Source organism: Podarcis liolepis (assembly GCF_965112155.1).
Source record: "Podarcis liolepis genome assembly, chromosome: 10".
Taxonomy (NCBI): domain Eukaryota; kingdom Metazoa; phylum Chordata; class Lepidosauria; order Squamata; family Lacertidae; genus Podarcis; species Podarcis liolepis.
The window spans coordinates 40,467,290-40,495,209 of record NC_139562.1 but is presented as its reverse complement, the minus strand read 5'-3'; the positions used below and the strand labels follow the sequence as shown (position 1 = coordinate 40,495,209).

Here is a 27,920-nt window from a genome sequence, read left to right as displayed (position 1 = left end):
TGGGGGGGTGTTTCAGGTCAAAGGTTGTTGAGCTTTTAAAGGTAGGAACGTCCCATTTGGGGGGGGGGGTTCATATCAAAGTTGTTCAGCTTTTCTTAGGGTGGAAAGCCCTCCCCTTTTAAGGAGGAAAATCCCGGGGGGGGGGTCAGGGCGAAGGAATGGGGGGGAAAGGCGCTCACAAGGAGATCGCTAATGAAACAGTCAGCATCACAGCAAGAGCTTCGTCTTCCGGTATCGTGATCTAGAGGACGGGGCGAGGGGGCAGGGCTGGATGGAGGAGCCAGGGATTGACTGCGATCTACCAAAACCTCCTGGGGATCGACCAGTAGATGGAGATTGACCTGTTGGACATCCCTGACCTATAGGATTGCCCTGCCAATAAAACCAAAGAGGCTGCTCTGATAGTGACCTCTATGGATGATTGAAACCTGCTTATTCAAATAACTGTCCTATACATATGTAAATGATTCAAGAATATATTAACTTTTGTTCCAGATTTTGACCAGCTTTCTCAAGAATATATATATATATATATATGCAGGTTTTGGTGTCTTCGGGTGTCTTCCCGTGTAAGAGTTGGGGTGTCTAGGCGACGTTTCGACGAGGTCTCACTCGTCATCTTCAGGCTGGTGCTTTCGGCTTCTTGTTACTGGAACAGAGCAGGATCTCAGTGTTTGAGTTCCTATAAATACTGTTGACCCTCTCCACAGATAAATTACAGACACCATCCAGTAGCCAAACCATAGTGGCACCTCCGGATGCTGCACCCCCCTGCAATCCCTACACAGATCTGGCTGGCACAGGGCACAAAACCACAGCTCGCCCCTATACACGAAGCCAAGCCAGAGCACAACTAAGTGCAGTACAGCCATCTTCTCAGAAAAACTCTTCACAAGCTCAAGAGGTCAAGACACGAAAGCTTTAGCAACTAATCCACACCTAATGACCCACCTAAGTGGTACTCAGAATATCACTCAAGAAATCACTCAAGATATCCCTCAAGTAATTAAGGAACAAAAGAAGAAAAGGCACACTAACCTGGGAACTTCCTCTCTGCCCAGAACGTTAGAGGCTATACACCACACCCCCTCAACAGTATTTATAGGAACTCAAACACTGAGATCCTGCTCTGTTCCAGTAACAAGAAGCCGAAAGCACCAGCCTGAAGATGACGAGTGAGACCTCGTCGAAACGTCGCCTAGACACCCCAACTTTTACACGGGAAGACACCCGAGGACACCAAAACCTGCATATATATATATATATATATATATATGTATGTATATGTATATGTATGTATATATTGCGTGTATGCTGGGCTGGGAAGGGAACAGCAGGAAGCAGAGTCATTGAGTATCCTAGAGGCTACATCTGAGATGTTATATTTCAGTATATAAAAAAATTGTCCAGTAACACCTTAAGAGACTAACTCAGAAGCGTGCATGCACACGAAAGCTTATACCAAGAACAAACTTAGTTGGTCTCTCAGGTGCTACTGGACATTTTTGTTTTATATATATATATATTTCGACTGCGTCAGACCAAAACGGCTACCTACCTGAATATTTCAGTATATGATAAATGCAAAGTTATTCATTTTCTGCAAGTGGCTGTTGTTGTTGGGGTGATAGCGGATTATGTAGAATGCAAAGACTGCTACTGTACTACAAGCTTATGAATAAGGTTTACCAAGAAAGAACAACTTTAGTTCCTTGGGTGATCAGGCCAAGTTTAGAAGTTAAATAAACATGGCCTTGAGGTGCTGCATCCTTCGTTCCAAATGATGAGAGCACTGCGCTGGAAGGAAGCAACTCTGAGAGAACCGTGGCAATGTAATCACAGACATTACTAGCAAAGCTGTCAAATTATAAGAGAAATGCTTTAATGGCAATTCTGTAACCAGCTTAGATCCTTCACTTGTAGTATAATACACAGCATGCCTGGAATGAACATGATGTCGTAAGATGACAGAAGAGCAAATTCACATAATGAGATTTTGCATTTATAATCAGACAAAAATCCAAGATATGTAGAACATACATTAGGGCAGGATATGGTCCTTTGAATGTTATTCTCAATGCTCGTACCAGCAGCAACCGTCATCTGAAAAAGTGTGCAACAGAGAGTCCACTGAATTGAAAGGATTTGCTTTAAAAACAACACACACATATAAATAATGCGACAAACATTAATGTATTTTCATTTCCACTCAACTGCGACAGTTAACCTTATTGCAAAGCGTGTCTTAAAATCTCACATTGCAAGTAAGAACATATTGCTGATTGTACAGCAAACAGGTTATTATTGATTGAAAAACGCCAGAAAACCATTACTTGTATGCAATATGCTTATAGTTTAGTTCTGATAACTTTAGAGTAAACAGAAATGTGGGGTTTACTGTTCAAGGTCATGATCCCACAGGGGAGTTTTCCTGCACAAGGCCAACTGCAACAAATGGAAGTTGTGCAAGAACACCCCTAAGTCAGTATGTCGGTCCCATTCATTTTTAACAGGGCATGCACAAGAAAACATCTTCCTGGATTGTACCCCATCTCCAGGGCCCTATCTGCATTATACATTTAAAGGGTCCTCATACCACCTGAAGCAGTCATGACTTCCCCCAGAGAATCCTGGGAGCTTTAGTTTGTTAAGGGTGCTGAGCTTTGTTAGGAGACCCTATTTCCCTCACAGAGCTACAATTCACAGAGGTCTCTGGGAAGAGGAAGTGACTGCTAAACTACTTTGAGAACTGTAGGTCTGTGAGGGGAACAGAGAGCACCCTCATCAAACTACAACTCCCAGCATTCTTTGGGCAGGAAGTCACAGCTGATTAAAGTGGTATGCTGCTGCTTTAAATGTACTGCATAGTACAGATGGGGCCCAAATCAATGTGTGTTGCTATCAACATTCAAGACTGCACACAGTACTTGCTGACAACTCGCACACTTAAGAGCATTATGAATCTTGAAGTCACACAAACACATCATGCCAAAATTTGTTATGCAACCATGTTTATTGGCTGAGCCAAGCCTTGCAGACGTTGAAATATATACAAATCATTTATATTTTGTTGCACTTTTTAGACATATTAATGAAAGGAATAAAATTTATAGCACAATAATAATTATGCTTTCTCTACTTTACAAGATAAAATGCTTTTTTATTTGATGCAAACATTAAATTTTCATAACCTGGAACAAGTAGCTTTTGTCCACACATGCTTTAAAATGCTCTTTCTTTTTTATGTTACTGCTAAACTGTCTGGCAGGAATTTACAATGCATTGGTGAAATTATTTCTTGCTGCTTGCAAAGGTTTAGAAATTTAGATCACGATACAAGGGACTCTGCACAAATCTTAATTCCACCTCACTCCTGAGAGTTTTAGCCTCACAAGGCACATTCAAACTGCCCTTTAAACTCACTTGAACAAAACAGTCAGGATTTGGCACAATGAATATTTACAAAAAAAGTGGGGTGCGGGAATACCACTATCAGCTCTTTCCTTTTCAAAATTTGCAAAACTGATTTTTCAAGTTTAAAGGGAAACACTCAGGGGAAAAATGTTACCCTGTGTTGACAGTGTGTATGTGTGCTTCTGGAGAATGGCTATATAGACTGTGACAGGACACCTGGGGAAGTATTCAACAAAGTTTTAGCCAGAGTAGACCTACAATGAAATTATTGGACCTAACTTCATCACATTCATTAATTTTAGTGGGTCTACTTAATTGCAAACCACTCATAAGATTTAATCATTGAGCCACACGTATCAAGACTCCTCTTTTCCTTAGTGGAGGCTGCTCTAGAGTAAACCATTTTAGACTTCTAGCCGAAATGCCCTTTGACTAACAAGCATAAAGTGTACAGATAACATGCAGGTCTAACAATATCAATATTCTTTTGTTGTTGTTGTTGTTGTTGTTGTTGTTGTTGTTGTTGTTGTTTTACCTTTTCAAGGTAAGAAATATAAGTTTTGTTCCAAAAGTCTGCCTAAAAATAAACCCTATATACTCATCAGTATTATAGATAGGGATGAAATGTGGGGTGGAGGAGGGGCAGAGAGCTAAATTCAGTATTATTTAGGAATTGACACTATTAACTTCAGTTTGCTGGGAAAGTGAAGCACAATGTCACAACTTTACAAACTAAGCTCACATTAAACATGCAGGAGAACTCTTAAAAACTTGAAAGTCACTGAAGTTTTACAAGAACCATTTAAAAAGCAGACGGTAAACTCGTTTCCCCAAACTGTATTTTCACAATGAAAATATGTCATAATTCCAGCATTCCATGGCCCCATCTGTACAATTAAAGCAGTACCATACCACTTGTCACAGAAACTGCTGTTTCTTGAGGGTGCTGAGAAGTTGCTAGAAGATTCCTATTCGCCTCTGCAATTCCCAGAGTGGTTTAGCAATAAATCCCTCTTCCTAGGAAACTCTGGGAATTGTAGCTGGGAGTGGGGGGTGGGAATAGATATCTCCTAACAAGTCTCAGCATCCTTGAGAAACTACAGTTCTGAAGCTTCTGAGCCATTATTGCTCAGAGTGGTCTGAAAGCACTTTAAATGTATACAGTGGTACCTCGGGTTAAGTACTTAATTCATTCCAGAGGTCTGTTCTTAACCTGAAACTGTTCTTAACCTGAAGCATCACTTTAGCTAATGGGGCCTCCTGCTGCTGCCACGCCGCTAGAGCACGATTTCTGTTCTCATCCTGAAGCAAAGTTCTTAACCTGAAGCACTATTTCTGGGTTAGCGGAGTCTGTAACCTGAAGCGTATGTAACCTGAGGTACCACCGTACATCCATGTTTATAAAAGGGAGAGAGAGAGTGTATCTGTCACAGTAAACAGCAGCGGCCTTACCACGCTACGTGCAGAACAACAGCCAGAATTCCAGATCTTGATCCTCTGTAGCCAGCCAGCCAGATCCATTGAACATACTCAGCTGCCATAGCACAAGCAATCATTTGCTCTACGTCAGCTAAAGCAGCCCTCTGGACTTGGCAAGTGGGACAGATGTGCCCAGCTCTGTTCAACTTTCCCTTCAACACCCTTACACTAAGCAGTGGCTGTTGGCTTTCAGGGCTCTACAGGGCATACGAGCGGCTGTTACTTTGGACCCCCTCCCCTCCCCTGTCTAGGCACCGAAAAAGATGGCTGGCAATCCTTGGCTGAAGGCAGATGTTGCATCAGTGCTGAAGAAGTGAGGTCACAGAGCTAATGCAAAGGGGTTATTGTGCCCTCAGCAACTGCATCACACCTGATTCTATTATTCTTTGCCTGAGAAAAATGGCAGAGTCATAACTTTCATTTTAACATTTCTAGAGATCCTTCCAAGAATACTGAAAATATCTCTTTTGTGTATTCACTAGTGCATACATTTGATTCATGTCACAATTTACTTTTAGGTTCCCCCTGCTGCGCAGATAAAGTAGGTCCTATCATTAGTGATATTTTGATAATATCGCATTAGCTTTACCAACTTATTAATGTCATTTTGTTCAGGATCCAAGTTGTGCTTTAATTGATTCAGAAGGTTTATCCATGTCTAGGCCCTTACTCTCCATAGCAAAGTCCATCAGGTACAATTCAGTGACTTGGGCTGTGTATACCACCCACTGAAAGCATATTACTTCTCCCAAAGAACCCTGGTAACTGTAGTTTAGCCCTCACAGAGCTACCATCTCCAGCACCCTTTTAAAAACTACAATCCCCAAGATTTTTGGGGGCGGGGCAGGTCATGTGATTATAGATGATTTAAATGAGTTTTTAATGTATGCCGTGAACACAGCCTGTGACCTAGAAGGCATCACAGCCGTACCTGTTGAAAAGCAGAAAAGTAAATTACACATGTTATCAACCTTGACTTTGAATCCTTCAAAAAAAATTTCATGGCTTTTTAAACCCACAACAGCCCGAGAATGCTGAATCCAGATCAGGAACTTGGCACAAGAAGAAAAGACTTACTTTTTTGCCTCATGGCAGTTCCCCGCCCCCCTTCTCCAAGCTACAATTTGCTTCAAATAGCAGCTTCAGGAAAGAGGATCATTTTCATCTACAGATCTTTGCATTGTGGTTCAGATCCAGACCAGGTCTTTCTGATCATTTAAAAAAGAGAAGAAAAATCCCAAGCAGAGAATTCAAAGCCATGGTTAATTTTGCATCTAGTTTGAACCTAAAGATCCTACTGATGTATCTGATGCTCTCATATGCATTTGAGCATCATTTCTAATTCTTCGGCCTCTGCGATCCTAATAGCCTGACCCTGTTCATGTTTACTAAAAAATAATTCTTACTGGAGGTACTTCCATATTAGCGTGCTAAGGAGCACAAATTGAGTCTCTCTATTTTTTAAAAAAAGGTATGCAGATAGTTTCCCCAGTGAAAATTATATAGATGACATATTTCCAGAGCTCCTTTAACTAGAATAAAAAATAAGCACAGTACTTGAAGATTCATTTTATATGTTCCTTGCACAATGCTCAGAATGACCCTTCATTTGGTGAATGAAGTGATTTATACGGCCCACTCTCTTCAGGTCCATCAAAGTTGCCTTTGTGACTGTCACCTTATCTATAACAGTCAGCTTGTTCTATGTAGACATTGATCTTTTGTTGTTAAGAGTACTGAATCAAACAGCTTGCTTTTATTTCTGTCGCCTTTTAAAAAGATAAACCACTGATTGATTTGGCTGTTGGCTTTGCCCCTATCATCCTTAGCCAGCCAATTTTGCCTTATAGCATCATTCTCAAACCATTTACCTGGGAAGCTTACCACCAAAACCAGTCAGAAGTAGGCTGTTGTCAGGATTTCATGTTAGAGTCTTTCTACATGGGTCAATCAATGTGCACCTCCCTCCAGAATATTTTAGGCCAGGCTTCCTCAACCTCGGCCCTCCAGATGTTTTGAAACTACAATTCCCATTATCCCTGACCACTGGTCCTGCTAGCTAGGGATCATGGAAGTTGTAGGCCAAAAACATCTGGAGGGCCAAGGTTGAGGAAACCTGTTTTAGGAATTCTGCCATCATATACATTTATGTGTGGTAATCTTCTGTCCTCTGACTCCACAGTCCTCAACCATTTAAAGGTCTTCTACATTCTCAAAAGATTCCATCCTTTCTGCTCCACATTCTTAGAACTACTTCTAAGAACCCCTGTCTGATTCCAAACCTCTTACTTAGTGCCCACAGATGCCAGTGTGCCTGCCAGTACCATCTAAGGTGACTATGAAATGTCTCAGTCAATATCCCTTCAGAAATCCACAATACACAAGGTAATGTTTGCCCTTCTTGTTCAGTTCCTGTTTGCACTTCCTCAGCCTCTCCAACATTGAACATGCCTGCTTAAACGTGCCCATATTTCATGCCCATATGTCACCACTGGACACCCTCCTTCCTTTCCGTTCCAAACAGAGGAGAGGTGCAAAGAGCTTATCTCAGAGAGTGAACACAGGAGTTTCTGATGAATGCAGCAGCTAGACTGGTGACTGGGAGTGGCTGCCAAGATCATATAACACTGAAAGATCTTCATTGGCTCCCAGTACGTTTCCGAGCACAATTCAAAGTATTGGTGCTGACCTTTAAAGCTCTAAATGGCCTCAGTCCAGTATACCTGAAGGAGCATCTCCACCCCCATTGTGCAGCCTGGACACTGAGGTCCAGCACCGAGGGCCTTCTGGAGGTTCCCTTGCTGCAAGGTTACAGGGAATCAGGCAGAGGGCCTTCTCAGTAGTGGTGCCTGCCCTGTGGAACGCCCTCCCAGCAGATTTCAAGGCAATAAGCAACTATTTTACTTTTAAAAGACAACTGAATGCGGCCCTGTTTAGGGAAGTTTTAAATGTTTGATGCTGTGTTGTTTTTAATATTTGGTTGGAAGCCACCCAGAGTGGCTGGGGAAACCCAGCCAGATGGGCAGGGTATAAATAATAAATTATAATAATAATATTATTATGTCGATACTTTTTTTACCCATCAATGGGGCAGCTGATGGGGGGAGGCCTTCCTGCATCATCTTGCACTCTTCTTTCTCCTTCCCTCTCTCCTTCACCCTATCCCTCTTTCTTTCCAGTTTGGTGGTCCCTGTGTTATACTAGAACCCCACAGTAGCCACTTTGTGATTGGCACCGCCCAGCACTCTCTTAACATTCAAATGTGCCCAATGGCTTTAAAGGGTTGGTGACCCATATCTCATTCCCTTCAAAACAAGGAATTGTAGAGTTGGAAGGGATCCCAAGGGTCATCTAGTCCAACCCCCTGCAATGCAGGAATAATTCCCTCTTCAGAACTCACCTTTTCCATGAAGAATTGGGTAGAAACCCCAAGTTGCCCCACCCTACTGTAACTCTGCCAAAGCACATGCAGCTGAAACAACTACACCTACTTGCCCAGTTTAACCTGGCTTCTCCTTAGCTCCCCCTTCCACCATTGCTTCTCCTATGCTAATCCTTATCTTATTCTCCAAAGATACTTATGAGACACCCACAGTCCTTACAGCTTGGCTGCAACAGCTTCCCCTCCTGCCGTTTTCCCTGGTGGTAGAAACATGCATAGAATACAGTGGATGCTTGGGCTGCAAATGTGATCTGTGCGGGAAGCATGTTTGCAACCCGCAGCGTCCGAAACCCACATTGCCGTGTCTGCGCACATGCGGGTTGCGATTTGGCGCTTGTGCGCATTCGCAAAGCACGATTTAGTGCTTCTGCGCATGCAGGAGCGCCAAAACCCAGAAGTAACCCATTCCAGTACTTCCGGGTTCAGTGTGGTACGCAACCTGAAAACGCGCAGCCTGAAGCGTCTGTAACCCGAGGTATGACAGTACTGTAAAACAAGCAAATGCGTGCAACTATCTTGCTTTGCACTGTATATTCTGATCACAAAAAGTAAGTTTCCCAGGTCCTTTTTATCCACATCAATATCCTCCCTGCTACTCTCTCCCATCTGATTTGTCCTGTCTCCCTATATGGTTTCTTACAACAGAAACATGGAAAACTTTAGTGTCTGTCATCCCCATACTTTCAAAATCACAAGGCTTCGAATCAGTACTTAGTCAGAGGTAAGAACGTGATACAAGATTGATGCTTATGATTCAGAGGAAGACTTTTGTTGGAGACCTACCAAGAAACTATCCACGCTTATGCCCACATAAAAACTGATCTACAAAAAGACTGACTGCATTAATTAGGCAATACTACATATATTTCCATATTGGGATGGGGGGGGGGGCAAAACAGAGCTTGGCGTTCATAGCCATGAGACTCTGACAAAAGCTGCCTTGAAAAGAATAAGAAAAACGGCAACTTTTAATAAAGTTGTGACAGAGCATTCTGTCCTTTGAAGTGTTAGCTTGATGGCTATACAGAGAGGGGCTCATAAAATGATGGCAGAAAACATGTGGTAATTAACTTGACTTGCACAAGGTCATATCCAACACTGCTGCTCAGCTAGCACATAGGAACTCAGCTAGCATATCAACTTGCACATAGGAACTTTCCCTTTTCCTCTTCTGCTGCTTCCCATACACCTCAAAATCTGGAGGACCCTTCAGAACCTATTTTGAAGGATTGTGAGGAAAGGAGAGGAAGGGGAAGTCCTGTGGTGCAAGTTGCACGCCACACATGCAGTATTGGATATAACCTACAACATCCCTCTCTCCCCCACTCCCCGTTCAATAAGTCATTTTTGTGGCATATCCCCCACAAGTATCTATCCAACCATTTAGCGGAGATCAAACTCTGCAATCCCCACTTGTAGGCAACAGATGTCTAGACTTAGCTTACGCATTATAGGATAATTGCCCTGATGTAAAAATGCTGAACCAAAGTTTCACTCCTGTAAAAGAAAAGTAAAAGCAGAGCCGAACAAAAAGACTTTTGCTTTGAGACAATGTCTAGTTCTGCAACTTTGACAGGCAGTAGCCCTATTCACAAATTACTTGTGTGTAGGGCATATGCATTCTGAACCAAATAATAACATCTAGCAATCATAGACTGAGGTATGCTTTATGCTTCAAAATTCACAATCACAAATTGTTAATTCTGTGTTGGACTGTCTTCCAATGACTAATAATCAGAATGCTCCTCCTAAAATAAAGTTCTTTACCCGTACAAAAATGGATTGAAATTTACAATAAGCTAAACAGTAATACATTCAAAATGAACAGCCCAAATACATGCTATATACATAGATAGATATAGCTGGATATGCTTTCAATACCACCATCAAAAACTTTCCTTTAATACATCCCTCAGAAATGCTGTGATTCAGGTACATAACATGTAGTTGGGGAGCTTTCTTCCCTTTTCCTTCTCGTCACAAAAGAAGGTTAGAAACAACAACAAAATGTCAAAACACTGGAATAACTCACTACTCAAATGTCAAAAACCAAGCAAGAATGTTGATACTATCACACACACAAAAAGGTGTCAAAGGAACAAATACGCAAAAACAAAAATTGATAAAATCTAAGCATGTATCAATACCACCTCCATCAACAGCTTCAAAAGTCAACCAGTGACAGCACCACTCATGCCTACCCACAACACAGAGCCATCCCTGTCTCTTCAGCATAAGTCACCACAGCCCACCATCTCCCATTAATAGCCCCAAAGATTCCCTATTATAAGAACAGGGAGACTTAAGAATAGGAATGTTTTTAGCCTAGATCCACTTCTGGTTCATCTAAGTCTTCATTTCAGCCTTCCAGATCCCTATCACCAAGCCCTGATCCTTACACAGCAATGTTTCCTGACTCTGCCTGTATCATAAAACAAGTCAATCTGTTGGTCCAGGCACTGTGGGGGCCTGTGTCTATTCTTCTTCTATCCTGTAATCCTGCATCTTCATACAGTTGTACCTTGGCACTCAGACGTTTTGGTTCCCAACGGCGCAAACCTAGAAGTGAGTGTTCTGGTTTGCAAACGTTCTTTGGAACTCGAACATCTGGCGTGGCTTCAGTGGCTTCCAATTGGCTACAGGAGCTTCCTGCAGCCAATCGGAAGCCGTGCCTTGGTTTCTGAACATTTTGGAAGTTGAACAGACTTCTGGAACGGCTTCCATTCGGCTTCCAAGGTATGGCTATTTCAAATCACAAAGCCATTTTGCATTTCAACCATGTTTTGATGATGTATACAGACGCAAATTTATTTTGAACCTACATTGGAACTCAGTGTTTCTAGCAAATTCCCTGGAATTCAGGTAACTAAGGTGCAGGGCAATATCCCCCACTACATACGATAACTTTGGATAAAAAAATCTCAAATGTCATACCCTTGTGGTTCCATGTGTGGACAAACAAGTAACATTTGATTAATGAAACATACAGGCTTGTTAACTCTTCTGCTTGAACTCTTCTGCTACCAGACAGGCTTCTCTTTGAAAGTTGGAGAAACCCCACTTGCCACCTGAGGGAGGTCCTATAATTTGGCCCCATTTGTAATGCCTTGTGTGCACTTGTCTACTACTAGTTATAGATTTGGAACTCCTGTCTCCTACTGATTGTACATGATCCTATAAAACCCCACAAAAAACCCCACCACTCACAAATAACAGCCCTCAAGTATCAAACATTTTGATGCCTATGAAGTATAACAACAATCCTTACTTACGAAAGGCATTTGTATTTGTCAAACATGAGGTTAGTTGAAAATAAGTTACAGAAGAGATTCATGCTATCAATCATGGTTACTTGTTTCTTGACAGCCAACACAATTTTCCCAGTATAATTTTGCATCTTGTTCCACAGATATTGCTGTGGGAGAAGGGGGAGGTGTGGGAGGGAAGGAAGCTAGGGAGAGGTGCAAAGAGAAATACAAGCTTAAAATGGGGGAGAAAGGGGATGGGTCAGATAAGAGAGTTCTGTCAACTTTAGCAGAAGCAGACAGCACAAAACCTTTACAAGAGACCGTGATAGCCACTAGCTTGGATGACTTTAAAAGAGAGAATAAGACATATGTGTGAAGGATTATCCATGGCTATTAGCCACAATTGCTATGTTCTATCTCCACGTTTTGCCTTTGACTGCCGGTTGCTGGGACAGATGCAGTTACATTTTGTCTCCGCTTGGAGGTTTCCCATGAGGATTTGGTTGGCTGCTGTGGAAACAGAGACCTGGGTTAGATGGGTCCTTGGGCTGATTGAGCAGGTCTTTTCTTACATTCTTACGTTCTTATCATTCATGGAGAAACCAGGTTGATGCGAGGCTAGGACACAAACAACTTTGATCGAAGGACTGGGCAGAAAGCAGCAGAAGTGAGGGAAAGGGAGACAAAGTAGAACGCTTACTAGATCTCAGGCCCCTTTCTGATTCTAGGCTACATTTCCCCCCTCTGCTTAACCCAAAGACTTGGCTTCTTTCTGTTTCATAAAAAACAGAAACTTCACCTTATCATAGACACTAGGCACCAAATGCTATCTGGAGGACTCTTCAAATTGGGCAGAACAAGGAAGCAGTAAAAGTATGGAAGGTATGGCAGTGGAAGGAGCAGGAAACAAGAGGGAGGAAAGGGGGCAGAAGGCCTTGCAGGACCAGACTTGGGAGCAATTCTTTCTTTGCCATTTCAGATCCATCACAATGAAACTGGAAACATCTTAACGTGATGTGAGTGATCTTTACACAGGAAAGGATATTTGATCGCTCACTAATGCGCTCTTTAAGCAGCTTAATTTGCTCTGGTTTAGCATTTTCTTAACAGAGGGACACCACCAGGCTGTCGAACAACCCCACAAATGACTGGATTAATTTGTAAATATAGAGATCAGAAAGGAAAATCAAAGAAAGGATAACCCCACCTGCTGGTAGCTGTGCTCACACACTGCCCATCTAATGAGCCAATGCATGGTATTCTGAGAAAAAGGTTTCCTTCCACCAGCTGTTAGTTCAACTAGTGACACAGGAGCCACAGCTGAGGCTTTCAGGGAATGATGCACAGTTTCCCGATAAACACACACACACTTGGAGAAGAGAGAAATGGATGCTGATTTTTCATTACTGCTGCTTCACATTATTGAGTTTGCAAAGGTGGCAGCAGCAGCAGCAGCAGCAAAGCTGCTGCTTTTATTTTTTATCTCAAAATTTATATACCACTTGATTGTAATTTTTATATTTAAAAAACCCCTCAATGATTAAAAAGTTTAACACAGCCTTTGCTAAGATGGTGCCTCCCAGATGTCTTGGACTACAACTCCCATCGGTGCCAACCAGCACAGCCATGTTGGCTGGGCTTGATGGGAGCAGCAGTCCAAAGGAGATAACCAGGTAAGTGAAAGCCAGGTTAACTACAGCTATTGAGAACAGGCTGATGGGGGGCAGCAGCAGCAGTTTCCTGTCCAAAATCAAAGTGTGGGAGAAGATGCCAGTTCTTCTCTATCTGGCTCCTCATTGGTTTTTGGAAGTGAAAAGAGACTGATGATGGAAAGGAACTGTTATGTACTGAAGTTCTCACCCTGGGCCAGCAGGGGGATACTGTAGATAGTTATGCAAATGAAGGATTGAAAGTGACGTTCAGTGATTGGATAGTTTGTATGCAAATGAAGGACCGAAAGTGACGTTCAGTGATTGGATGGTTTTAGAAAATGGCAACAGTTACATTGTTCTGGAGCTCTATATAAGCAGGCTGACTGAGCTCCTCAGTTAGTTCTGTTCCAGCTTACAAATTAAGAGCTGCTTTGGAAGAATCGCTGTGTCGTCTGATATGTTCGCACACAACTTAACAGGAACCTCTCCCTGCTATCGCATCCTTAATTAAGGTGGTCAGGTGCAATGGAAGGAAGATATTCTGAAGCTTTAACACTTGGGTAGAAGAATGGAATTTCAATTGATATAACTTGTATGACATTCTTTTTTTTAAAAAAGAGACCCCTTCCTTTTATCCCAGTATATATAAAGAAGTGTGGGTTTATAAAGAAGGTATTCGGCTTTCTGGCGCTTGGCTTCAATGAATCATTGTCTTGATAAATTAGAGTGTTCAAGGGGCTTTATCAAAGGTGGTGAGTTTTGAACGGGAGAAGCACACAAGCAGCTCTCTGTGTTACGGGGGCTTTTATCTTTTTTGCAACAGCAGTTCCTTCACACAGCATAAGCATCTTTTCAGAAACTCAGAGGAAACTTCAAAAGGTGTTGCAGTGCAGCACAGGAAGGGGGTGGGGGTTATATTGTACCATAAAAAGACACCTTATGCCCTGAAATCTTTCTATTTCCTGAAATAGATTAAGAAAAAGTCACAAGGGTCAACAAGGTAGAGCCCCATGGCTCAATGATTGGTCCTGCTGACTAGAAAGGAGGGGTCAAAAAAAAGGTGGCATGCTCTAAAAAACAACCCATTAACCGAGAATGAAAAATCATTTTAGGGTTAAACTCTATAAGCATAGAGTCACAGAAAAGAGTTGGAGTGTTGGAAGGGACCCCGAGGGTCATCTAGCCCAACCCCCTGCAAGGCAGGAATTTCAACTAAAGCATCCATGAGAGATGGCCATCCAACCTCTGCTTATAAACCTCCAAGGAAGGAAAGTCCACAACCTCTCATGGGAGTCCATTCCACTGTTGAACAGCTCTTACTGTCATAAAGTTATTGCTGATGCTTAGCTGGAATTTTCATTTTTGTAACCTGAATCCACTGGAAGTTCATAGGGAGTCAGCCCTCCTGAACTTACATCTGAGGATTGTGCTGTCATAAGAACAGAGATGTAAGAACAGAAGAAGAGCTCTGCTGAATCGGACCAAGGGCCTATTTAATTCCCACATTAGCCAAGCAGATGCTTAAGGGAAACCCATATGCAGAACCTGAATGCAACAACACCCTCCCCACTTGCGATTATCAGGAAATGGCATCCACCATTGGATGGTAGCCATTTATTTTGGGAAAGGAAGAGGTTCCTTTCCAGCAGCCCTTTCCTAGTCCTGTGCTGCCAGCTGCATCAGAGCTCTACGGAGGGAGAAGCCAGCCGACCAGCCAAGTCTCAGAGGCGTACTTGCCTGGAGGCAGAATCCATATACAAGGTCCAGTCCTAAGCCCAAGAGTACCTCAGTTCACATAGTCAGATGATCTGGGGGTAAAGAAAGCCGAGGGTCCAAGGTTGCAAGAAGCAGCAAGGTCTGCTCAGGAACGACAACAAATGTTGTTTCCAGCAATTGACTGAGGAAACCCTGCTTAAGAAAGCTGGAGCCAGCTGGTTCTCATCAGGATCAAGAAGGCTGATCAGCAGCAGGTGGAGTCACTTTGCATTCTGCTCCTTCAGGCTGCTGCTCAGCAGGTGAAGTCAACTCATGGCTCCTGACAAGCCCATTGACTCAGATAAGAGAGATCCTTCTTACATACTTCCATTTGGAGAGCTCACTATTTATACCTGCCCTCCATTTCCTGTCCCTTAACCCGTTGATTATTCATCTCTCCTCTTTTTCCATAACTGCCAAGCTTACTCAGCAGTCTTTGGTGAGGGACTTGATCAAAAGCTTTTTTGAAAACCTAAGTACATAATGTCTTCCACATCAACTCCTGTGCTTATCGGCACTCTCAAACTGCCAATTGTTTTCTTTTTAAAAAACAACAACACATTTGCTAAAGTCTTGCCAATGAGTAGTTGTTCTGCTTAAAATGGATGCTGGGAACAAATTGGCACAAAAGACTCAGTAAGTTACATTTCCAGTTCCAAGCAGAAGATCTACTGTCTTTGATTTACTGTTGGCTTTTCTTCAGTGTGAAATACATGTATTTATACAAAGGAAATTAAAATTGTGCACTTCTGACATTTTTTATTTTTTCTGAAACAATCTGCAGTGAATAAATGAATGAATGAATAAATCACACAGTTAAAAGAAACTAATAACTCATATTTATCAAACTTCAGGCCTTTTCCATTCCTAAATATGCTTTAAGTATTTACATTGTTAAATGATCTCTATGCATTGTCTGCCCATGTACTCAGTTAACATTGCCCTGTCAATAAATTGCCACAAGAGTTTGCAAGACCATTTTTAGAGCAGATTTCAGTAGCAGAACTCCAGACTGTTAACACTATTTCTAATTGTACAGAACTACTGGCAAGCTGCTTAAACCCACTGTGGCTATAATAAAAGGAAACAGATTGAGGGTGTAATATTTAACAACAACAATTCATCCAGTCACTCTTTATTTTTTGAAGTGATTTATATATTTGAAATCAATTAGATTGTCAAAGGCCAAACCACTAATGAATGTAATTTAATACTTTGTTACTAATGCACAAATAAATAACCACATGGGAATTTCCAATTGGGAAATCTTCCTATTTCCTTTTTTCTCAAACTGAAAGAATAAACAAATATATCAATTTGCTAACCTGTGAGTTGTCCCATATATATTTTCCATATAACAAGCAAAGCAGGACATAACTCCATAAAATGAAGCAGTATTACAAAATATCCTTAGTCATCAAATTCTAGCCTAGCCTCCTTTTCTAACTTTCACTGCTAGCTTTGCAACGTTCTGCACAACTTTCACATTTTCTGTATCGTTGCTGCTTATTAGTCATCACTTATAAAGATTTAGATTTGTAAGTGAAATGGAAAAAAAACCCCTGTCTCTGGACTGCATCACTGCAGGAGAAAACTTCCATGACACAATATTCTCCCTAGGGAAAAGCATTCCTACACCGAAAACTAGCATATCAGGAAGGAGGCTAGGCTAGAAGTTAGAGCACATGCTTTGAATGGAAAATGTCCCAAGTTCAATCCACAGAATCACCAGGTAAAGGTGAAAAATACATATTTCTGAAAACCTGGAGGGTCGTTACCAGATAGTGTAGACAGCACTGAGTCCGATAGGCCTGTTGGACTCAATATCAGGCAGCTTCCTATGCCCCTATGCAATATCCAAATTTCTATATTAATGGGGGTGGAGAGCGTATGGAAGAGAATTCAATCATGTGAGTCCCCACCTGAAATCTGGCTGCAATCTCTAATTCTTGTTTGTGAAAACCAAGTCCAAGTGAAGCTGGAAAGGGCACTTCTGGCTGCAGCCACCAACTAAGGCTTATAGGACAATCCTATGCATATCTACTCAGGAATGATTCATCGGTGGGAATTTCCCACTGATTAAAAAATGCAGTAGGGACGTGGGTGGCTCTGTGGGTTAAACCACAGAGCCTAGGACTTGCCGATCAGAAGGTCAGTGGTTCGAATCCCCATGACGGGGTGAGCCCCCGTTGCTCGGTCCCTGCTCCTGCCAACCTAGCAGTTCGAAAGCATGAAGTGCAAGTAGATAAATAGGTACCGCTCCAGCAGGAAGGTAAGCGGTGTTTCCGTGCGCTGCTCTGGTTCACCAGAAGCAGCTTAGTCATGCTGGCCACATGACCTGGAAGCTGTGCGCCGGCTCCCTCGGCCAATAAAGCGAGATGAGCGCTGCAACCCCAGAGTAGGCCACGACTGGACCTAATGGTCAGGGGGCCCTTTACCTTTACCTAAAAAATGCAGTCTTAAGCAGCAAAGCTGGATCAAGGAGAATCTCCAATCTATGTATCTGCTTCTCCTTGGAAGAGTTTAACCCTATTGCAAAATAGGCCAGTCAGTTCAGGGCAGTTCAGGCTTCAATCATTGTGGTTAAGACAACCCTTTTAATAGAATCACAGAATTGTAGAGTGGGAAAGGACCACTAAAATCATCTAGTTCAACCCCCTGCAATGTAATAATTTTCTTTTTCTTTTTGCCCAACTTGGGGCTTGAACCCACAACGTTGAGATCAAGAGTCTCATGCCCTATGGCCTGAGCTATGATATAGTTCTGTATAGGAATGCATTTAGTGGCTGCTATGGCATGCAGTTAATGGGGCATTTAAAGCACAATCCCAAATTAAGTTCTTGCCCTTTGTTTATGCCGGGCCTCATTTTCCCTGACATACATCTCTGACCACAGCAAAACCTCTTGCCACAGCAATGCCTTGGATAGTCACATTATATACAGCTCAGAGTTTATGTAAAGGTTATATTATAAACAACAATGCAATAACATGAGTGAAAGGTGAGCACTCCAGGAAGAGTGCCAATGAGAAATATTGATTCAATGAAGTTCTTTCAAAACACAAGCCGCAAGGGCAACTCAACCACTTTGGTACCAGGGCAAGAGGTTTTGAGCTCTCTACAGCAATCTATTTTCCAGTTTTCTGCTTTTTCCCTTCCCTTTCCACTCTTTTCTTTTCTTATGGCTCAATCTAATAAAGTGTTGAATAGTGAATACTCCAAGATTTGCTTTCCTATCCTATCCTATCCTATCCTATCCTATCCTATCCTATCCCAAACCTTCCATCCCAACCTTAATATGCTTTACAATAGTTCTGCAAAATAAGGTAGGCAAAGAGATGGTGATGTCTGGCAAACGTAATGGCTGAGCAGACATTTGAATCTGAGCCCCTAAGTACACTCTCCACTGCAACTAATAAATAATAGTAATAACAATACTACTACTAATAATAGGATTTCTATATTGCCCTTTATCAAAAAGATCCCAGGGCAGTGTACAACATTAAAAACATATTTTACAGAGCATAATAATAATATAAAAAGCATGACACTAGATTCCATAGGGATGTTTATGCACATGCTGAAACGTCTTTTAAATAATTAGCTGGATTAATCAAGATTTTATGCAGCATCAGCCACAATAGGACTTTAAGTACTGTATATTATTCACAAAATCTGCATCAGGGTTAGAGAAGTCCAGATAAGGACCACTTACATGTGGTTTTCTTTCCTACAATGCTACACCCATGTTGTACATGTTGTATCCATTATATGTGGGGGGTGGAGAGGGGACCTGGCTTTCTCTCTCTCAAATTCATGAAGCAACTCAACTATAGCAGCTATATTTCGTATGGCAATTTGCTGTGGGTAACCTCGTTCAGCCCAAGGGCCACATTTCCTTATGGGCATCATTCTGGCGGCCACATGCCAGTGGTGGGATGGGCCAATAGCGCACAGAACAATGACATGATTCCTCCATTGGTACAACAGGCTACATTCTAGCCGTGCAAAGGTCAGAGGTTTCTACAAACACCACACCCCTCTACATCCTACTTTCCAAGCAAGCAAAAGGCAAGATCACAATTCAAGGAAGCATTCCAGCTCAGCAAAAGCAGTCAAAGAGTGGGTGGCAGTAATCCAGAGAGCATCCCAAAGGCTGCAAGGGCTGGATTTGGCCCCCAGGTCTGAAGTTCCCCCTCACGACCAGGTCCCCAAAATTTCTAATCAGTGAAACTAGAAGATACCTCACCTCCCAAATGTCATATACAGTCATACCTCGGGTTACAGATGCTTCTGGTTGCACGTTTTCGGGTTGCGCACTGCGCCGAACCCAGAAGTACCGCAACGGGTTACTTCTGGGTTTCGGTGCTCGTGAATGCACAGAAGCACCGAATCACGACCCACGCATGTGCAGACGCAGTGCTGTGGGTTGTGAACGCTGAGGGTTGCGAACGTGCCTCCTGCATGGATCATGTTCACAACCTGAGCGTCCACTGTATAACCAACCTTGAAATCTCAAAACAGCGAAGGGCTTTCACTCTGGCTCGTTGTCAGGCCCTCCCCTCAGCCATTCAGGAAGGCCGTTATAGGAAGACACCATACCAGGAGAGGAAATGTCCATGTGTTTCTGGGCAGCAGGAAACAACGGAACATGCCTTTTCCCATTGCCAGTACTATGTAGACATATGAGCCAGGTTTATCCTGCCTATCCTGCACAAATTCCCAGGACGTACAGAACAACTCAACATCTCCCTACTACTACAGGATGAAAACCCAGATGCTACACCCTCAGTTGCTAGATTTTGCACTGCCATGATGGATATTCACCAAAGGATGGTTTGTACTACAAACCAGTCCTAAACAGAAGGTCCATATTGCAAGACCGTTATTCCCCCAAGCTCCACCCCTTAAAGTTGTTTCAACTTCATGTTCTCTAGTTCTTATCAGTTTTAATTATCAGTTCTTATTCATCTGTGTTTAATCTCGTACCCTATTCACATGTTTTATCCTATGCTTGTTTCTTTGTTCTCTAAGAATTACCTGTTTAAATCCCAACTGCTACTTTATTCATATGCTTCTCTTATGCTGGTCTGTGACTGTAAAAAAAGTTTATTCACTGTATTTAGAACACTGTATTTTGAACAACTGCAGAGATCTAACCACAACCCTGTGCCCAGCGTCAAGAATCTATTTTCCAGAGTTGGCGATTTCGAGCACATTAAGAAGGAAGGGTTAATTTTCCTTGGGGAGAAGCAACATGTACAAATAAAAAGCCAAGCCCAAATGTGGCTGCTTCATATACACCCCCATACAGCTGCTACGGAGTGCCCACTCTCCCATCTGTCCCAAGCTGTATACCAAATTGGAATTGTCATGATCGTTCTATTATTATCTTCCTGGCTGTGGAATCGTGCCCTCCTTGCATCCGTGATGCTGGAAGCCCCCTTTGTGACTTCAGCCAGGGGAGATAAAAGGAAAGGAAGAAATGAGTGGGAAGAAACAATGCCTGATATTGCTGCCTGCTTAAGAAGGCTATGGCAAGTTGCTATGCAGTGTTGCTAAAATGCCACACTGTGATGCTTTTCTTTGAAACATATTATAGGGTACAAGAGTTAAAAATTTATACTAGGAGGCTCACAAAAGTATAAAAATGCCAGGACTTCTTTTCCTTCCTTTTTTATTAAAGAGGGAGAGATTTCATTCTCTGGGAGTTAACATAATCTTTAGGGTATTTATGGCCACATGATTTAGAAGACTAAAACTTAGTACATGTGTTGTGCAAGAGACTCTGATGAGCACAGACCACTGCAAAGGGGCATTTGTACATCTTCCTTCAAAAACCAGCCAAAAACTGCACCCTAAAATGGCAAAGGTCCTCCTATCTCACCCAGAAAGCTGAAGTGCATATGTATTGTAAGATATATTAAATCAGGGGTAGCCAACATGATGTTCCTCTAGTTGTTGTGGACTGTTGCTCCCAAGTATTGGCCATGGAAAGGTCCACCACACCTGCAGGGCACCAGCTTGGCTATACCTGCCTTATATACTATAGAAGTCTGAAGTGAGACATTGCCCTCTCTCAAAGGGAGAACATAAAATTTACTGCTAAATGATTACAAAGTACTTCCACATAACAAGAAATTGAAACTGGTGCCTAGATTCTGTGGTTTCTGCAAGGGTATTTAAATGGGACATGTTTGTATCTAACACAAACGAAGAACAAACATAGCCTTAGTCTCATAACAGAGGCAGCAGTCCAGAACAGAGCAAGCAAAGCCACACAGATGATAGAAGTCCCCTTGTTCCCCATAGAAAGTGGGAGTTCCAATGTCTCTTTACACACCTGAATCAGCCTGAGGTGGAGCAGGATTTCCAGTACCTAGGTAAGGTGAAGGGACCCCTGACCATTAAGTCCAGTTGTGGATAACTCTGGGGTTGTGGTGCTCATCTCACTTTATTGGCCGAGGGAGCCGGCGTACAGCTTCCGGGTCATGTGGCCAGCATGACAAAGCCGCTTCTGGTGAACCAGAGCAGCGCACGGAAATGCTCTTTACCTTCCTGCCGGAGTGGTACCTATTTAGCTACTTGCACTTTGATGTGCTTTTGAACTGCTTGGTTGGCAGGAGCAGTGACCGAGCAACGAGAGCTCACCCCGTTGTGGGGATTCGAACAGCCGATTTTCTGATCAGCAAGTCCTAGGCTCTGTGGTTTAACCCACAGTGCCACCCGCGTCCCTTTTCCAGTACCTATATTTGAGTAATTATTATATTATTTATGTGAGAGAGATGCATTTGGGACAACAATCCAGTCACTTTTGAGAGCCAGCATTGTGTAAGAGTTAAAGCCTTACATTGGGGAGACCAGCATTCAAATTCCCCCTCCTCATTACTGTGGGATCTTGGGCCAGCCATGCTCCATCAGCCTAACCTAGCTCACAGGACTGCTGTGAGCTTAAAATGTGTCTTCTTCCCTGAGTAAACCAAAAGCCATTTGAGAGCTTATTTGCTCCTGTCACAAGAAACTCTATTCATTTACATATGGACACACATACTACTGGTACCTTTTTGTATGCTTTTGGTCATGAAGAGCCCAAGCATGAGTGCAATAATGTTTAATAGATCTAAATCAAGCAGACACCTTGTAATTATATCAAGAGGTACTTAAGAGGCTCTTGTTTCATACTGAGCCTGGAATCTGCTTTGCTATGGAAGCTATTTTATAATATAAATAATCTATTTTAAAAGTGCCATTATGCCAGAGGACTGTGACTGAAACACCTCCAGGTTAAAGGAATGCATTATTCATTACAAGGCCTTAGATAGTCTTTCCAAATAAATCATACCGTGCAAAAGAAAGAGAGAAAAAAAGACAAACATTTTTAGGGCTTCACACATAAAACTAACGATAATCACACAATCATTAAAACAATCAAAATTCCTGGTGCAATGATCACAAGTAGATGTGAGATGATGTAGCAGAAGTAACCTGGTAGGAACTGGAACCGAGACATGCAAGCTCACATCTACACAATGCATTTAAAGTACTCTTACACCACATTAACTTTTATGGGTTCCCCCAAAGAAACCCAGGAAATACAGCTTGTGAAGGGGGCTGACATCACAGAGATACAAATTACAGCATCCTCAACAGATTACAGTTCCTGGGATTTTCCATGACCATTGCAGCGAAAAAAGAGTGCTTTAAATATATGGTATGCAGAGAAAGCCAAGGAGGAGGAGGAAGAAGGAACTGAACCAGAAAGAGAGGGAATCCTTGATCAGCTCAATGAACTTTTGCAAAATAACCTGGGAGGTAGGATATCCAGCTTGACCAGGCAGCCCAAGACCCTCACAGGTCTCCACAGCTCTGTGCTGTGTGCAAAGCTGTCACTCTACACACCTGCCTTGGGTTGAGAGAGGCAAGTTGTGGCTTTAGCTACATCAGCTTCTGAAATGGTTAAACAGAAAGAAAGAAAAAGACCCAAAGATAAAGCAACAAAGGTTTGGCCTTCCTTGCACATGCGTTGTATGTGTTCACTGTAAGGATTCAACAAGAATAAGGTGTTTTCCCCACTCTCAGTTCATCAAGTTGCTCCAAAAACATGCTCAACAGAAAATTATAGCATCCAAATAAAAGCCAATCCAAGCGTTAAAAGCCAATCCAGGCAGTTAGCTTTGACAGATTTTTCTATTCCTCCTGAAGCCTTACAACATTTTATACTGCAGGTGTCCATTCCTTGTAAAAAGGTTCTGTTGTTTTGAACTCTGCTAGTAAAAGATTCACAGACACATAGAACTGTAAGTGACTGTGTGGCCATTATAAAGACCCTGGTGTTTGCGAGGCGGAGACCCATCAAAAACCACAGGCGGGAGAACTCACATTTAGCCAGTCACTATCTCTCAGTTTAACCAAGCTGACAGGATTAAGGCAATTATTATTATTATTATTATTATTATTATTATTATTATTACTACTACTACTACTACTACTACTACTATTATTATTATTATTATACCCCACCCATCTTTGTTCCTTTTTAGTGCAAAAGGAAACATTGGAGTCAATATGTTTCTCTTATTTAACTATCTGTCAACATGCGTTATTATTCACAGTCAATGAACTTTCCCCAAACATCTATCTTTGACAGCCCGTTCCCAGGTTCAAGACGATTTGAACTTGGGTCTCTCCAGTTCTAGTCTGACAATCTAACCACCACATCATACTGACTCCTCTCACACCCTCAACCCCTTGGAGCAGCAGTGGATTTTAATAATGTGGTGCCCTGAGGGAGGCTAACATTTGACACCCTCCACCCAAATATTTCATATTTTCACAATAATTCCTTTTGGTAAAGTTGCTTTTTTCATAGATTGCCTCAACAGGTACCTGTATAAATATAGGTGCTGTTGTTGTTGTTGTTCTTGTGTGCCCCCTCGGCTTGGCACCCTGTGAGAGAGAGCCACCCACACCATCTTAAATCCAGTGGTGCTTGGAGCGATACTACTTTGTATTTTAGTGGCATTCCCAGAGGCAAGGGCGATGTGTTTATGTGTCTGCTGCCATTGCTGCTTGCTGTGCTGGCAACCACACATTTTATAAGGAGACAGGAAGGGAAACACTGCTGGCATCCAGACAGCATCCAGCCCACACCCACAAAAGATCACTGAAATACCCCAAATTTGCCACCTTCAAAAAAAAGTGGGTGTACTTGTCTCATCCCTAAATTGGCTCTGGATTCTGCATTTTCCCCTGGACAATAGGCAGCCTTAGTTGAATCTATTTTCCTCTTGGCGCACTGGAGAATTCTGTTTACACTTCTTTGGGTCTATTCCCCTCCCCATTCCTGTCCCACCACTACAAAAGTATCTAGCATTATGGATCTGTAAGCAGAGCCAGCAGGCATATAATTCCACTGAAGCCATGGAAAACAACTTAGTGTGACTAGATTACTTTGGGAGATCTTACGCAACAAGCCACATGCATACAAACATCACATAATATATGCTGAATGTTCAAGAAACACCAATACTGTGCAACTATCGCCCATCTTTTCTCACACAGCTGAAATAAAGGAAACCTTCACCTCTTCCTATAGAAGCATCAGCCTCTCCATCTGTTTCTTGTAAATAAAAGCAGCTTTTATCTTTATAGCCGGTAACCACAGTTGTTACAGATAAGAGAGATGGAATAGCCCATTTTTACTTATTCAAAGGCCGGTTCCTCAAATACTGTCGGGCTCATTTATTTCACAATGGATAATCCCCCAAATAGATGAAAATATGTTTGAAATTGTTATTTTGCACTTTCATTGTGCTCCTGCATTTAGAAATGCATTACAACAAAACCGTAATGCATTTCCCATGGAAACTTTTCTAGACTTTTTTTTGGGGGGGGGAATAGCCGGGGGGGCGGGGAGATAGAAATTTTACTTGGAATAAATCCAAACTTCTTTCTGATGATGTCACAAAGTTCAAAAATGTTAGGAGCCTATTTCACAAAGTATAGAAGAGGTTCAGAAAAAGAAGGAAATGAATAATTGGTCTTTAAGGCCGGTCCTTAAAATATTTCTTTAGGAATACAAATTAACCCATTTGCTCACTGGTTCTTTATCTGCACTGAAAAGCAGCTGGCAAGTTGCTTGGGCTCAACAATCTTAAAACATTTATATTGAATGTAAATTTAAATTGCAAAGTTGCTAGACAGGATTAGAGACTTAGTATCATAGAGCTTTAGGATTGGATTGCCCCCCCCCCAATATAAGATCCATTATGCAGGATGCAGCTATAGTAAAAAGGTAAAAAAAAAAAAGTTAAAGGACCCCTGGACAGTTAAGTCTCGTCAAAGGCAACTATGGGATGCGGCGCTCATCTTGCTTCATGTCAAGGGAGCCAGTGTTTGTCCACAGACAGCTGTCTGGATCATGTGGTCAGCATGACTAAACTACTTCTGGCACAATGTAACACTGTGATGGAAGCCAGAGTGCAAGGAAATGCTGTTTACCTTCCTGCCATAGCGGTACCTATTTACCTACTTGCACTGGTGTACTTTCAAACTGCTAGGCTGGCAGAAGCTGGGACAGAGCAACAGGAGCTCTCCCCGTCATGCGGATTTGAACCTCCAACCTTCTGATTGGCAGGCCCAAGAGGTTCAGTGGCTTAGACCACAGCACCACCTGCTCTTTGCAGCTACAGTATCTCCGAGGGACAACTGCCTAGCCTGCGCCTCAATATCTCCATTGACATAGAGACCATAACCTCCAGGAGGCAGTCTAACTTCCCACTGTCAAATACTTCTTTTCTTTTATTTATTTTTATACATTACATGACAATTGATGAAAAGATGATACAAAGTTATTAATCCACTATCATAAGAGAAACAAAACCTGAATCATAATATTTAATTAAGGGATATAATGCATATAAAATACATATGGTCTGTTACCGTACTTAAATTTCTAAGTCCAGAAGGAATTAAAACTACCCAAGTAATTTCGAACAATACATTTTTTTCTTCAATAGACATAAAATGCAAGTCTATACATTGTAGTCATATTCTATATTTGGAAAAGGGAGGGGAGATTCCTGCCGCCGTCCTAGCTTCAAACAGTTCTTTCCATTAGTCCATTTCTCCTAGGCCAGCATTACACTTCGTTAACAGTCACAGATTCCTCAAAGAATCCTGGGAATTGTAGTTTGTTAAGGGTGCTGGGAGTTGCTAGGCGCTCCCCTCATTTCTCTTGCAGAACTACAATTCCCAGAGTTCCTTGGAAAGAGGAATTGGTTGTTAAACTACCGTATTTTTTGCTCTATAAGACTCACTTTTTCCCTCCTAAAAAGTAAGGGGAAATGTGTGTGCGTCTTATGGAGTAAATGTAGGCTGTGCAGCTATCCCAGAAGCCAGAACAGCAAGAGGGATTGCTGCTTTCACTGCGCAGTGATCCCTCTTGCTGTTCTGGCTTCTGAGATTCAGAATATTTTTTTTCTTGTTTTCCTCCTCCAAAAACTTGGTGCGTCTTGTGGTCTGGTGCGTCTTATAGAGCGAAAAATACGGTACTCTGCAAACTGTAGCTCTGTGAGGGGAATCAGCTGCTTCCTTGCAGCTTCCACCATCAGTCCTAATTCTGCCCTTTGGAACAACAGAGAACAAGCCGGCTCCATCTTTTGCACGACAGCCTTTCAGATATCAGAGGACAGCTATTATGTCTCTCCTTTATCTTCTCTTCTCCAGGCTAAAGTAGTCCTTACTGAAGTAGAAAATAAAATACAAAACCTAGTCCTTCTAGTACAGGCCTGTCTGCCTTACAAGCAGCATCAGATTCAGCCCCCCAAAAACCCGAGGGATGGAAAAGGGAGAAAAACACACCCCGAGGTGCCATTGAAGTGCTAAACACAAAATGAGATTTGCACTTCATAAGATGGTTTTACAGACTTAAAGGATTGGCAGTGCTCCTTTGACAGTGTTAATTACTCCAGATTATTTATATCCTTGACTTTACAAGCAGTCAATTGATGACAAACAATCAGGCTACTGTGGAAAAGAAAAGTCACAATGCATTCCTTGAGGGTTTTTTGTTGTTGAACTAGTCCCTATATTATATATTATATTATATTATATTATATTATATTATATTATATTATATTATATTATATTATATTATATTATATTATATTATATTATATTATATTATATTATATTATATTATATTATATTATATTATATTATATTATATTATATTATATTATTATAGTGGTACCTCGGGTTACATACACTTCAGGTTACAGACTCCGCTAACCCAGAAATAGTACCTCGGGTTAAGAACTTTGCTTCAGGATGAGAAGAGAAATCGTGTGGCGGTGGCACGGCAGCAGCGGGAGGCCCCATTAGCTAAAGTGGTGCTTCAGGTTAAGAACAGTTTCAGGTTAAGAACAGACCTCCAGAACGAATTACGTACGTAACCAGAGGTACCACTGTATATTATTACACTAAACTACAACTAAATCATACTCCAAACAGACCCACCAATATCAATAGACTTGTCCATGTATCTCAGTGGGTCTACCTGAAGTATGATCACTCTCAATTCCCATGTACATTCCAATTCTTATTAGATTCAGAAAAAACCCCAACACATCTCTCCTTAAAATGTAGATTTCAGAGACACACTATACTGTCGATCCCAAGGATATACCTTGATTTCTGTTTTTTGAAATCCAGAGGAAGGAAAGGAACAGAGTCAAGGTTTGCCAAGGATGAGCTTACAGTGCAAATAAAGCCTGCATATCCCTCATTTGACACTTTGCATCCTGACAGCAGAGCTCTCTCTGCAGGGGGTCTGCCTGGGATGCAAAAAAATAAATACAAATTAAATAAAAATCCTCCCAATTCTGTCTGGATGCAGCTCAAGGTTGCTCTGGTTCAGTAGTATCTCCCC

The 27,920-nt window shown here is 42.0% G+C and overlaps 1 protein-coding gene and 1 long non-coding RNA gene across 3 annotated transcripts in view; one reads left to right on the top strand and one right to left on the bottom strand.

Moving 5' to 3' along the window:
• Positions 1 to 27,920, bottom strand: part of PPFIA2 (PTPRF interacting protein alpha 2) — a 269,318-nt gene that overhangs the window by 134,284 nt on the left and 107,114 nt on the right. Inside the window, exons 1-2 of one of the 2 annotated variants that reach the window (XM_083463082.1) lie at positions 4,867 to 5,201; positions 2,041 to 2,103 (exon numbers count right to left, since the gene is read on the bottom strand). In XM_083463082.1, coding sequence (XP_083319208.1) covers positions 2,041 to 2,103; positions 4,867 to 4,935 — 132 coding nt within the window. In that variant the 5' untranslated portion in view covers positions 4,936 to 5,201. Of the gene's footprint in view, positions 1 to 2,040; positions 2,104 to 4,866; positions 5,202 to 27,920 lie in introns of those variants that run through there. The other variant, XM_083463081.1, reaches the window with a different exon arrangement.
• LOC310688199 lies at positions 7,189 to 9,166 on the top strand. Its single transcript, XR_014516805.1, has 2 exons — positions 7,189 to 7,278; positions 8,981 to 9,166. It is a non-coding gene; the product is annotated as an uncharacterized lncRNA (long non-coding RNA).